Source organism: Medicago truncatula, chromosome 7, assembly GCF_003473485.1.
Source record: "Medicago truncatula cultivar Jemalong A17 chromosome 7, MtrunA17r5.0-ANR, whole genome shotgun sequence".
Classification (NCBI taxonomy): Eukaryota; Viridiplantae; Streptophyta; class Magnoliopsida; order Fabales; family Fabaceae; genus Medicago; species Medicago truncatula.
In genome coordinates this window covers 42,274,975-42,287,303 of record NC_053048.1, presented here as the reverse complement: position 1 = coordinate 42,287,303, position 12,329 = coordinate 42,274,975, and the positions used below count along the sequence as shown (strand labels likewise).

General features: G+C 33.2%; 3 protein-coding genes across 3 annotated transcripts; 2 read left to right on the top strand and 1 right to left on the bottom strand.

The window, feature by feature from the left end:
• Positions 1–106: 106 nt before the first annotated feature.
• On the bottom strand, positions 107–1,905 carry LOC11427818 (putative methyltransferase DDB_G0268948). Its single transcript, XM_003624980.4, has 2 exons — positions 1,503–1,905; positions 107–1,101 (listed from the first exon to the last, which is right to left on the bottom strand). Exons 1-2 carry the CDS (start codon positions 1,650–1,652, stop codon positions 466–468), a joined length of 786 nt encoding a protein of 261 aa, XP_003625028.1. The 5' UTR covers positions 1,653–1,905; the 3' UTR covers positions 107–465.
• Positions 1,906–4,823: 2,918 nt separating this feature from the next.
• LOC11427817 (early nodulin-like protein 1) lies at positions 4,824–5,339 on the top strand. The gene is given in 2 exon segments (XM_039828005.1): positions 4,824–5,098; positions 5,100–5,339. Coding segments are annotated over 2 exon segments (498 nt in total). The 5' UTR covers positions 4,824–4,840.
• A 2,248-nt stretch (positions 5,340–7,587) lies between these two features.
• LOC11414041 (pyrroline-5-carboxylate reductase) lies at positions 7,588–11,712 on the top strand. Its single transcript, XM_003624978.4, has 7 exons — positions 7,588–7,908; positions 8,008–8,056; positions 8,144–8,235; positions 9,068–9,140; positions 9,786–9,906; positions 10,328–10,433; positions 11,145–11,712. Exons 1-7 carry the CDS (start codon positions 7,708–7,710, stop codon positions 11,325–11,327), a joined length of 825 nt encoding a protein of 274 aa, XP_003625026.1. The 5' UTR covers positions 7,588–7,707; the 3' UTR covers positions 11,328–11,712.
• Positions 11,713–12,329: the final 617 nt, after the last annotated feature.

Below are 12,329 nucleotides of genomic sequence, written 5' to 3'. Positions count from 1 at the left end.
CAAATCAAAACCAACAACATTGGAATTGAAATCTCACGGAGCTTTTTATATCCTAAGTTTTTTCTTCTATGAAACAAAATATTTATAAAGTGATCAACTCATCATGTATTCATAAGAAAGTGCTATCAAGTTTCTTTCAACGCAAATTCCATATGGTCTAATAAGATTGAAGTGATACAGGTGCTTTAATGGTAGTTCTGGTTCATGTGTTTGAGTAAGAAAATACAATTTAAGGATTAAAATCTAATACAGGAACTAAATTGTTTGCGAAAATACAATTTATATCAGCAAACAATCATGAGATTTTATTTCTAACAAGTGAATAAACATGAGCAACTGAGCAATGCAACATAAGAAATTCTTGCTTGTTCATTTTGGAGGTTGAGTCTGACACAATAACACTGCATCTTTCTTTTATTTTGATGTTGCACCTTCAAAGTAAGAACTAGCTGGACTTCCACATATTCAGACATTTCCAACTCTTCCAATTCTCAGATAAACTGGAAACTTGGCAGTTTTGTGGCCATCTTCACCCCAAGCAAGCTTAAATTTTTCAACTACGTCCTCACCAAGAAGCTCCACACCCTTCTTCTTTGCTGTCTGATAAGCTGACCATGATTTTATATATGTTAACAAACCATCAAAACTCATGAATGTTTCTGTCACAAACTCAAATGGTCCTGTATGATCAACTCCATCCACTGCCTGAAATGGAAAATCAATGCTTCTATAGTTTTTCTCAACCAATTTACGTGCGGAATCCCAGTAAGGTTGTGAATCAGTATAATAGAATTGATCAAAGACAGTGTCTACTTCATCACTAATTCTTGGCAAAAAGTAACACCAAGCAGCAATGACTCCATGAGGTTTCTTGAGTACCCATTTGACTTGTTGATAGAAATTTGGGAGGTCAAACCAATGAAGGCCTTGAGCAATAGTCACAAGGTCTATGGTTCCTTGTGGTGTTACAATTTGTTCAAGCTCGGGAATGGACATTGTTGAAGGGGTGTGTTTGTATTGCACATTAGGGAGCTTGGTTGCAAATTCAAGTTGTTGTTCACTAACATCTGTAGCAATGACATTCTTGTACAATGCAGCTAACTGAAATCATGAAATAGTTTTTCTTTGAGTAAAAGTGATTTTTTTGAAAAGAATTGTATTATGTGTATGCGCGTGTGTGAAATTTGACAAATTATAAGAAACATTCATTTAACTATGACGAAGCTAGCTAGCATGAAGATTAAATTCAATGTCACTATGCATTACATTAGGTGTATCCGGAGAAGCCCAAAAGTGTCTGGTTTATTGGAAAAAATTGAAACAACGCATTAGAGTATATCAAGCTAAACACCTAACTCAACTACATGATGATGAAATTGGAAATTGTATATACATATGGATGGTGTTGATGTCGCATTTTGTCTAATAATGGATGGATGAGTCATTTTTTAAGATAAATACTCGTATAAGATATAGAAAGATAAGGAAGAGAGAGAACTTACAGATTTGGCGGCTTGGCCACTTCCAGTAGCAACATCCCAAACAAGGTTGTGAGAGGGAGTTTTAGAAGCTATGAATTGAAAGAGTTGTGGTGGATAACTTGGCCTTGCATCTGCGTATTCCTTTCCCTGATTCACAAAAAGCTCTGCCATATATCTATAGCTCTATTTGATTTCTCCAATCACCACGCTGCACTAGTATTTATAAAAAAAAATCACTTAAATTGTAGTATCTTTATTCTATTATGACATATAGCATGAAATCATTCACTTGAGTTTGGGTGGCCAAAACCAATTTCGATTACAATAGTTTGTTTGTATTCTCATTTTCCAGGTTACATCCTGATAGGTGGCAGCAAATTGCGAATAATTTAACAATTGACACATAGGTCATAGATGCCAATTTAACATTCAAAAGGTTCAGTCCAGCTAGCTAGATGCATCACTACTTTTTTAGCGACAATTCTTTTCTATCATATACCCCACATCGTCCTCCAACCCTTCCGACTATATCTGGATGGATGAAATGTGATGGCAAGTAATTATCAATTTTTTTTTTTTGTTTATGCTTAATGGCACTTTTAGCCTTTATGTTTCAAGAAGTTGCGATTTTGGCCTCATAATAAAATAAAATAAAAAACCGCCCTTTAACTATTGCCCTTTTTGCCTAGGCCAATTTTGACCAAGTCAAACGTGGACACCACGGGTGGAATTTTTTAAATTATTAAAAAAGTATAATTTTTTTTAATTAAAAAATTAAAAAAAAGTATTTATTTTTAATTAAAAATAATAATAATTATTACACACGTAGGGTCCATGTGTGCATTGACTTTGTCAAAATTGGTCTGGGGTCAAAACTGCAAAAGGGGCAATACTTAGGGGACGGTTTTGTATTTTATTTTATTAGGGATTCAAAATTGCAACTTTTAAAACATAGGGGTCAAAACTGCTATTAAACTTTTTTTTTAAGATAGAAAGCCTACAATTTCGTTTTTTTTTTGGTTGAGCTAAAATTTATGGACCGTAATTATGTTCTATTATTTGAACTTATAAAAAATGAATGAATGTTATGAAATATGATAGAACTTATTTTGTCCAATCCTATTTTTTTTTTAAAGATATTTCATCCAATCTTTAAATTATAATTTCTTTTAATTTGGGGTGTATATAATAGAATGAAATTTCATAATTAAATAAATATTACTCTTTTACCTTTGTATTTATATTGTTATATCTCCCTCACCAATATAATCTTTTTCACTTTTTTTAGGCACGCCATTTATAAGTTTCTTCTTCAATGAAAGGAAAGCTTGCTTACGTCTCTAAAATCAAACCAATAGCTAGTGTAGCTGCAGGCGAAATATACATTCAGTTTAAAAAACACTTGAAAAAAACTGATAAGAGTCGTCATTTTTGTGTTGGCCAATGTGTGCAAGATAGTGTCGCTTTTGGTTGAAAATATACAATGTTAAGAAAGTCCGCATTGCTTACAATTGTAAAGGAAGAACTAGTTTAACACAAGCAAGGTTGTTTCATTAGACAAATAAGGTGGTTTCTTCACTTGTTTACTATCATGTTTGACAAGTTTCGTAGGCAAGAAGGTTGTTTCTTGAAGTGTAAGACAAGTAGAATGATGCCTATATATATAAACTCTCTTTCTTTATTATAAGATGCATCAGTCAGAAACATTTTAAGTTTATATGTGACATTTTCCTTTTCTCTTATACTATTGTCTTAGAGTGTTCTAACTCTAAGATGCAATTAGATATTTTCATTAAATCGTGGGAGTGTGTTTGACATAGTCTATGCGGTGTAAAAATTTACTTACTGGTGTAATTCTCTGGCTGTCATAAGACAACGATCGTGATTTCTTTATCTTGGGTTTCCACGTTATGTTCTTGTGTTCCTTTATTTTTTTTCTCTATTGTTTTTTCCAACAATTGATATTAAAGCTTTTAGTTGGAGCGATTTAGCTTAGAGTGAAGTATAATCCTTATGATGGAGTAGGATAGTTCTTTTGAACTGTGTATGTATTGGAGTCGGTGGGTCTTTGAGAATAGTCTATGTGTTGTAAACATTTGCATATAATGTAATTCTTTGGTTTTCATTAAACAACAATTGTGATTTTTCCTCCGATTTTGGAGTTTTGATGTTATGTTATTTTGTTATGATTGTGTTCCTTTATTTTCTTTAGGCCAATTTTTCTCAACTGGTAGTAAGTAGGGGTGCTTTTTGAGCAAAACTAAATCAAACCGCAATTCAAACAAATTTAAAGTATTTAGATTGGACAACTTTTTGACCGGACATAAAATTGAACCAAACCGTTTAAAACGATCATCTTGGGTTTAGACAAATGGTTTTTAAAATTCAACTAATGCTCAATCAAGACAAAACAACCGAGAATAACTTCTTTTTTTTTTTTTGTGGTGGCCGGATTTGAACCCCAAACGTTATATATTTTATGCATTATCCTTACCAATTGAGCTATGCTTACGAGGACCGAAAATAACTTACTCTTACATGACAATCATATCTCACTTTTTATTTTATTTTTTCCTACATTTCTATTCTTTTATATCCCCCCCTCACTATATTTTCTAAACTAAACAAGACCTTCATAGAAACAAACAAATTTAATGTCTCGAAAGCTTTACGGGCACCAAGCCATCAACAATTTTTTTATGGTTTTACTTATTTTATTTTATGATACCGACGGTCTAACTTTCGAACAATGCACACGTATTTTTCCTCAACGAGTCATTGTCACAAGGAGAGTGACGACAATGAGTCATACAAGCTTTTGGCTATGGATTGGTCCACTTGTTCTTGTTGCATTTGCATGTCATCGTATCATGTTGTTTAAAATATGTTTGGGAAATGTTAAGGGCCTTAACATTGTGTTTGGAAGAGAAGATTTATGCGAGAGAGAAATAAAGGAGAAAGATATTTAAGAAATGGGTAACTTCATAATAATTAACATTTCTTTCTTCTCTATTTCTCTTATCTTTCTCTTGTTCTAAACCATCCATCAAATCTACTCTATTTCTCATCTATTTCTTTCTTTTCATACTCTCTCACCTATTTCTCTCTTTACAATTTCTCTTCATAACCAAACACACCCTAAATATTAATTTTTCATGATAGTCTATGTAATCAATTATTAAAAATTAAAAACTTTGATATTTTTAAAAAATAATTACTTAATATAGAATACTTAAAGAATATTTTAGAGATACTCCTTAACAAGATCCAATATATTTTAGTCTACTAATTTTATTTTATGATCAATAACAAAACTAAATCTCTACACACACCACATTCAGTAATCAGAAAAAGTCACCATGGTTGTGTTCTCAAGAACTGCTTCTGCTTCTCTATTGTTCTTGTTCCTTCTCTTTGGTTTCTCTGCAGCTAAGGAACTATTGGTTGGAGGCAAGATAGATGCATGGAAGGTTCCATCTTCTGAAGCAGACTCACTCAATCAATGGGCAGAAAAGTCTCGTTTCAAAGTCAGTGATCATCTTGTATGGAAATATGATGGTGGGAAAGACTTAGTTTTGCAAGTAAACAAAGAAGATTATGCTAATTGCAACAGCTCAAACCCCCATTGAACAGTACAATGATGGGAACACGAAGGTGAAGCTAGACAGACCTGGACCATTTTATTTCATCAGTGGAGCAAAGGGTCACTGTGAGCAGGGACAAAAGCTCATTGTGGTGGTTATGTCTCCAAAGAAAAGATCCATTGGAGTTTCACCTGCACCATCTCCAGCAGAGTTGGAAGAAGGTCCGGCTGTTGCACCAACTAACAGTGCGCCAGTGTTGCGAACTGGATTGTGACTGTTGGCTATTTATGTGGGTTTTCTCACTGCACCTAATTAGGATGTAGTGAAGTTATTATTGTGATTCTTTTTTTTTTTTTTTAGCGATTCATAAAAAAAAAAAGGTGTACCGATACTTTTGCTCCATAAACTTATAAATTAACGATTATTTTATAAAATAAAAAATTATTTGTCAATATTTATATTTAAAAAAACATCATTTCATAAGAAAATACATCATTTAATTAGTTATAGGAATCATATTAAATTTCTATCATTTTCTCGTAAAAAATAACAAATATCCTTTATTATGAGTAATAAAATTTTAAAAAAGTAAATTTGATTTCGTCGAAGCTTTTAATAAATAAGATTTAATTATTATAATTATCTATGATAGAAAAGAATTCTTTATCATAAAAAAAAACAACTAATTTAATTATTAATCTAACGATTTAGTGTACGAGTACACTTAAATTTTTGAGTAAATAGTCAATTACCCTCCTGAAATTGTAACTTTCGTCAAAAACCCCCCTGAATTTTGCAAAATGTCAAAAACCCCCATGAAATTGTCAAGCATCTGTCAATTACCCCCCTCCGTTAATTTCCTCCATCCAACATGCTGATGTGGCCGTTAACTGCCACGTGGCACTGACACATGGTCAGAAAAGTCATGCCACGTCATAGGGGGGTAATTGACTATATTTAATTTTTTTTTTTGAAAAAAATCTGATTTTTTATTTATTTTTTTTAAATCTGATTTTTTTTTCTTTTCATAATTAACATTTGTGCCACCCACTGAACATGCAAATACCCCCTGAAATTAAACATTATGTGCAAATACCACCCTCAAATTTAAAATTTATGTAGCAAATATCCCCTCAAATTTATAACTTATATGCAAACATCCTCTCCAAATGTAAAACTTATATGCAAATTACACCTTGAATCATAAAACTTTAATGGTTAAGTAAAACTTATTCTTAATCTATAATTTACTATATCTCTAATAATAAAAAAGAAAAAAAATCACATCTTTAAAATAAAACAAAGGGGGAGAGGTTATTGGTGCATGAATGGATGGTTGTGTGTAGGCTCAGGTAGAATTGTTTTTTGGCCAAGAGCGTGGGAATATTTCTAGCTATGCTCCTTCAGGAGTTCCCACGGAACACACCACTAGTTCTCTATCTGTTAAGGCCTAAGGGTGTTGCTCGAAATGATGACAAATTATTGCCATTACACTTTTGCTGTTGGAGAAAATTTAACTTCCCGCTGTAATTACACTTTGCAATAACTACCAAATTTACCTTCATATATTATATATATGTCTTGGTCAAATCCTTGTTAATTTTTTTTCCTGTAGGATCTGCAATTATTTGCTCTCAAAACACAACATTTTGATGCATATGCATCTCTGTTTCCATGTTAGTTTTAAGTTGTTAAATGCAGACTTAAGTTTATGTATTTAAATACATTAACTAGGATGTATGAATATCATCATTGATGACCATTTTCATTTTAAACTTTTGTTGTAGACTTGTTTTCATCATCATGTAATCAATGCATAATTTTTATGGTGTGATTGAAATTGTGATTTTTATAATTGTTTTATTTTAAAGATGTGATTTTTTTTCTTTTTTATTGTTATAGATTAAGAATAAGTTTCATTAAAGTTTTATGATTCAAGGTGTAATTTGCATATAAGTTTTACATTTGGAGAGGATGTTTGCATATAAGTTATAAATTTGAGGGGATATTTGCTACATAAATTTTAAATTTGAGGGTGGTATTTGCACATAAATGTTTAATTTCAGGGGGTATTTGCTTGTTCAGTGGGTGACACAAATGTTAATTATGAAAAGAAAAAAAAATCAGATTTTAAAAATAAAAAATAAAAAAAAGATTTTTTTCAAAAAAAAAATAAAATAGTCAATTACCCCCCTATGACGTGGCATGACTTTTCTTACCATGTGTCAGTGCCACGTGGCAGTTAACAGCCACATCAGCATGTTGGATGGAGGAAATTAACGGAGGGGGATAATTGACAGACGCTTGACAATTTCAGGGGGTTTTTTGACATTTTGCAAAATTCAGGGGAATTTTTGACGAAAGTTACAATTTCAGGAGGGTAATTGACTATTTACTCTAAATTTTTAGATGTAGAGTAGAATTTGTCAATTTACTTGATAAAAAAAAGGATTTGTCTATTTATTATTTATAAATTACTTTGAAGTGGATTTTTTCCTTTCAAATTACACTCGCACAGATGACACTTGTTGAAAGATTTACTGTAAAGTATAAACAAAACAAAACAAAACTCCATCACTGTATCTGCGTGGGAACTCAACTACTTCACTGATTCATTCCTCTCTCTATCCCTTAAACCAAACATGGAAATCATTCCGATCCCCGCCGATTCCTACACACTCGGTTTCATCGGCGCCGGTAAAATGGCCGAAAGCATTGCCAAAGGCGCCGTCCGCTCTGGCGTCTTATCCCCTTCTCGCATCAAAACCGCCATCCACTCTAACCCCGCTCGCCGTACCGCCTTCGAGTCCATCGGCATCACCGTCCTTTCTTCAAACGACGACGTATTATTCATTCCCTCTCAATTGTTTCACTATTTATTACAACTGCGTTGCGTTTTCCTTTTATCATTTTCTCATTCTTTTTTTTTTTTCTTTTTGTAGGTTGTTCGTGATAGTAACGTCGTCGTCTTCTCGGTTAAACCGCAATTATGTATTTCTCTGTTTCAGAATTTCAGTGTCGTTTATGAAAGAAGCGTCGTCGTTTTACTGATGAGTTTTGTTGTTGTTGTTGTTGCAGTGAAGGATGTTGTTTTGAAATTGAAGCCACTTCTTACTAAGGATAAGCTTTTGGTTTCTGTTGCTGCTGGAATCAAGATGAAAGATCTTCAGGTAACGAAATCCAATCATTTTTCTCATTTTTTTTCTTCTAACGAGCTTATAGCTTTTCTTTACTAGCTTATGGAGTTTGTAGGTTATTTTATCAAATTTTGTTTCTGTTTTACCCGTTTTAATTTGATTGGAAAAATAAATCAAATATTAATTCAAGGTTGTAAATTCTCAATAAGTGGCATTTTTCGTCAAGTTGTATTCTGTTCATGCTGAAAAGTGTCCGTATAATTAAATTGATTATTGAATATCTCAACTTTTTTGCAAATATATTCTTTCAACAAGTGTAATTTGTGTGATTGTGCCATTTAATATTAGACGAGTCTGTATTTATGAAGACAGGGAGAATGTAATTTTGAACAAGTTAATATTCTCAGGTTCTATTCTCCTTGGTCAATTTTGGTGGGTTAGTTTAGCATGTCAAAAAAATACTAATATATTATGGGAATAATCTATGCATAAAACAATTGTAGCAGCCAAAGTAATATAAATTGTCAATTTCAGGAAATAAATTATTTCTCAACTCATTTATGTTGCTGTAAAAAAAAAAAATGGTTGATGGAAAATTGCTTCTTACCCACGGCTTAATATTTGGAAATTAATAAAACTAAACAAAGGGTTCTTGGTTTCTAAAAGCTAAATGAGTTAATGAATCAGAGGGCGAAATGCTCTATTCAACTTTAAACTCTTTTTTGGAAAAGTGTAAATTGTGCGCATACTTCACAAGTTTGTGCAAGTAGCCTTTCTCTTTGCAATCTTGTTTCCTTTTCTTTAGTTTTACAGATTTAGCTCGGTTATATATTTTTGTTGAAATTAGTTGTTTCATAAAATGTAGGAATGGGCTGGCCACGAAAGGTTTATAAGGGTAATGCCTAACACAGCTGCTACAGTTGGCGAGGCAGCGTCAGGTATTACCAATTTTTACTACACTTTAAGAACATATTGTATTTTCTTCAGATACTTTCTGTGCAGAGATTTGACTTATCTCAGATCACTTGGTTCTGTAGTTTACATTCTGAATTCTAAATTGTCAGAATGTCAGTTATGATTCATATTATTGCTTTATGTTCAAGAGAATTTCTTGAAAAGTTTGGTGCCAACTTCAAAGTGCAGATGTAATTGTTTATTGTTTACATTCCCATTCTCACTTTACTAGGAATATATTTGCATACTTGAAACAAATCCACTCCAAGATTTGGGTATGATGACTGCTGCTCTTTCATACTTTAGAAGTTACTCTTGGTTGATGGTAATAGTATGTGATAATGATTTTGTTCTTCACTTTTATGAAAGGTGGAATGTAGTCTTTGAATTAAAAATTTATAGAAGTTTTATCTTGTAGTGATGCGCAAATTGCATGGGTAAATAATCTCAATTGTGAAGATAACCTTCTTTCATAAATCACAAGATCCAGAACGCCTTCTCTTATGCATTATGTAATTCTATATATTGTGATTTTCTAGAATACAATGGCTATTTTCAGCCTTATTCGTTTACGTTATTGACAATTACAAAGTTGCATGGATAAATTAACTTATGCCAAACCATGACAGTTATGAGCTTGGGGGGAGCTGCAACAGAAGAAGATGCAAATCTTATATCTCAATTATTTGGGTCAATTGGCAAAATATGGAAAGCTGACGATAAGTATTTTGATGCAATAACTGGCCTGAGGTATGCAAATCTCATTTTACAAAATGATAGAATAATATTTGGGTATTATGTCAAATCCACAAGAAATTTAATTTTATCTTTAATGGACGAAAATTCTGAGGTAAGAGATGCTCCATGGACCATGATAGTGGTGTGATACAAGGATAGAGGAGAGAAGGAGAGGCTTGAGTCTAGTTTTGTCATACCCATACAATTCTTATTCTTAGCAATTCACATTTGAGAGAACAAAAGAAGAGTGTCTGGGACCTGAAATGTTTTGTTGGGTGATACTTGTCTTTTTTCTCTGTTTTGATCATGTGTCTACGTGGGATTTGAACTCAGGCCTACCTCTACCCGATTCTGCATTATTCCTGAAAACCCCCTTGGTAAAACAACTTTGGTAAATTTACTAAAAAATGTTCTATTTATGTGAATTGTGCAGTGGGAGTGGTCCTGCTTATATTTATTTAGCAATAGAAGCTCTGGCTGATGGAGGAGTAGCAGCTGGTCTACCACGTGATCTTGCATTAAGTCTAGCTTCTCAGACTGTAAGTGTAGTGTAATACTATCCTTTTGACCATTTAACTGTGTTCAAAATTTGGGCGATGCTTGCTTTGGAACTATCTTATACTCTTACCCATCTTGTTAAAATCCCAGATTTAAAGAAATGAAAAATTTAGATGCATTGAATAAATATGTTGCAAATCAATCTTTTTTAACATTTTGAAGAGTAAAATTATTTTGATATTCTATAGGAGGATGATATTCCCAGTTTGTCAAGATTAAAACTTCTTCTGGCTTTTAAGTAAGTTGAAAAGGGTGAAAACTTGGTGGGAGCTTCATGCACTGGGCTGCCCTTAAAATATTTATAATGTTTTCATCAGCTTCCCTGTGCACAAGTCCATGCTTGATAAAGGTATCCAACAATGAATAAGGAATTTAATTCAAGTAGTTTCAGCCATGTTGTTGTGTTTACTGGGCAGAGTGAGCAAGCAATCTGTAAAATGAATCTAAACAAACTAGTTGGCGAACTCGTATACCTGCTGATAGGCATATAGCAGTACTACTCCAAAGAAGCCCAATAAATCAAAAGACAAGGTTACAGGGTAAAAAAATTGCCGCTGCTTGAATATGTGGCAGCAAAAATCCCACTATGCAATATCTTTTAGGGGCTAGGCATCTGAATACCTCACTTATATTGGAACACTTTTGTTCCTACATATGGTTGTTCTCTTGACTTATGTACGTGTGTTTTCCAGGTATTAGGAGCAGCATCAATGGCCACCCAAAGTGGGAAGCACCCTGGACAGCTCAAGGATGACGTCACTTCTCCTGGTGGGACAACAATTGCAGGCGTTCATGAGTTGGAAAAAGCGGGTTTCCGTGGAATACTGATGAATGCTGTCGTTGCTGCTGCTAAACGCAGCCAAGAGCTTTCCTGAGTCTATAGATGAGGATCCTATGATTTCTAAGCGAAAATTCGATTTCTGTAGAATTTTATGCCTATAGTATGTCAAAGTAGGGTTCTTCTTTGAGATGAGTTAAACATGCGAGAATGTTTAGCCATAGCAACATTCTTCTTTTTACGAATGCTACTAGTTATGGACGAGCTTGGCCGATTAGCAGAGAATAACAGTCAGTTTCTCAAACATTATGAATAGGAACACAAGATGCTTTAGCAATCAACCCTGGCCGATTAGCAGGGGGTGATGTTTCTTTACAGAAGATGATTACTAAAGCATAGGAACACTTGGCCACTAGAGTTGCATCTACTTGTATATGCAATTATGCTTTTTATTTCTAATCCTCCAGCTTGTTTCGTTTAAATGCCAATCTTCATGCATTTGAAAGGTCATAAAGGTTCCACATCAAACCAGATATCATAATCTGTCAAGTGTTTCGAATAGGAGGTTAGAATGGTGCAACATTAGCCACAAAGTTAATTCACAATTTTTCTTTAAAAGTTTGCATGTTTTAGTTTGTTTATTCTGAGGTAAAAGTATAACAGTTCAACTGTCAGCCTTCTATGAGAGAATTGTTTCTCTTACCGAAACCATTCCATACAAAAATATACTCCCATCTCATGCAATAAACCAATCCTTACATGACAGCAGTACATTGCCTTTTAAGGCATGTGATTATATATATATATATATATATATATATATATATATATATATATATATATATATATATATATTTTATTCAACCAGCTTAAGTTCTGGGTCAAGATATAAAAAGAAAACTAGCTGAAGTTCATTTTCCTAAGAATAAGCATTTATAACTTGGTGCGTTTTTGGAACTGCTGTGGAACCGGATTCTGAGACTTAACTGCAGAATCCGAGACCTAGATAGAGTCTTCAGTTTTTTTAATTAATTTCCTGCTTGGCATAGCAAGATAACTTCTCTCGACCGAAAATTGATTAATTTTGCATTTGTAAATC

Excerpts from the sequence above, each read along its gene's own strand:
- LOC11427818 (XM_003624980.4), bottom strand. The coding sequence starts at position 1,652 with ATGGCAGAGCTTTTTGTGAATCAGGGAAAGGAATACGCAGATGCAAGG. Across the intron at positions 1,102-1,502 it reads GTGGCCAAGCCGCCAAATCT|TTAGCTGCATTGTACAAGAA; the intron begins GTAAGTTCTCTC and ends TCATGATTTCAG.
- LOC11414041 (XM_003624978.4), top strand. The coding sequence starts at position 7,708 with ATGGAAATCATTCCGATCCCCGCCGATTCCTACACACTCGGTTTCATC. Across the intron at positions 8,057-8,143 it reads CTCGGTTAAACCGCAATTAT|TGAAGGATGTTGTTTTGAAA; the intron begins GTATTTCTCTGT and ends TTGTTGTTGCAG. Across the intron at positions 10,434-11,144 it reads TAAGTCTAGCTTCTCAGACT|GTATTAGGAGCAGCATCAAT; the intron begins GTAAGTGTAGTG and ends TGTGTTTTCCAG.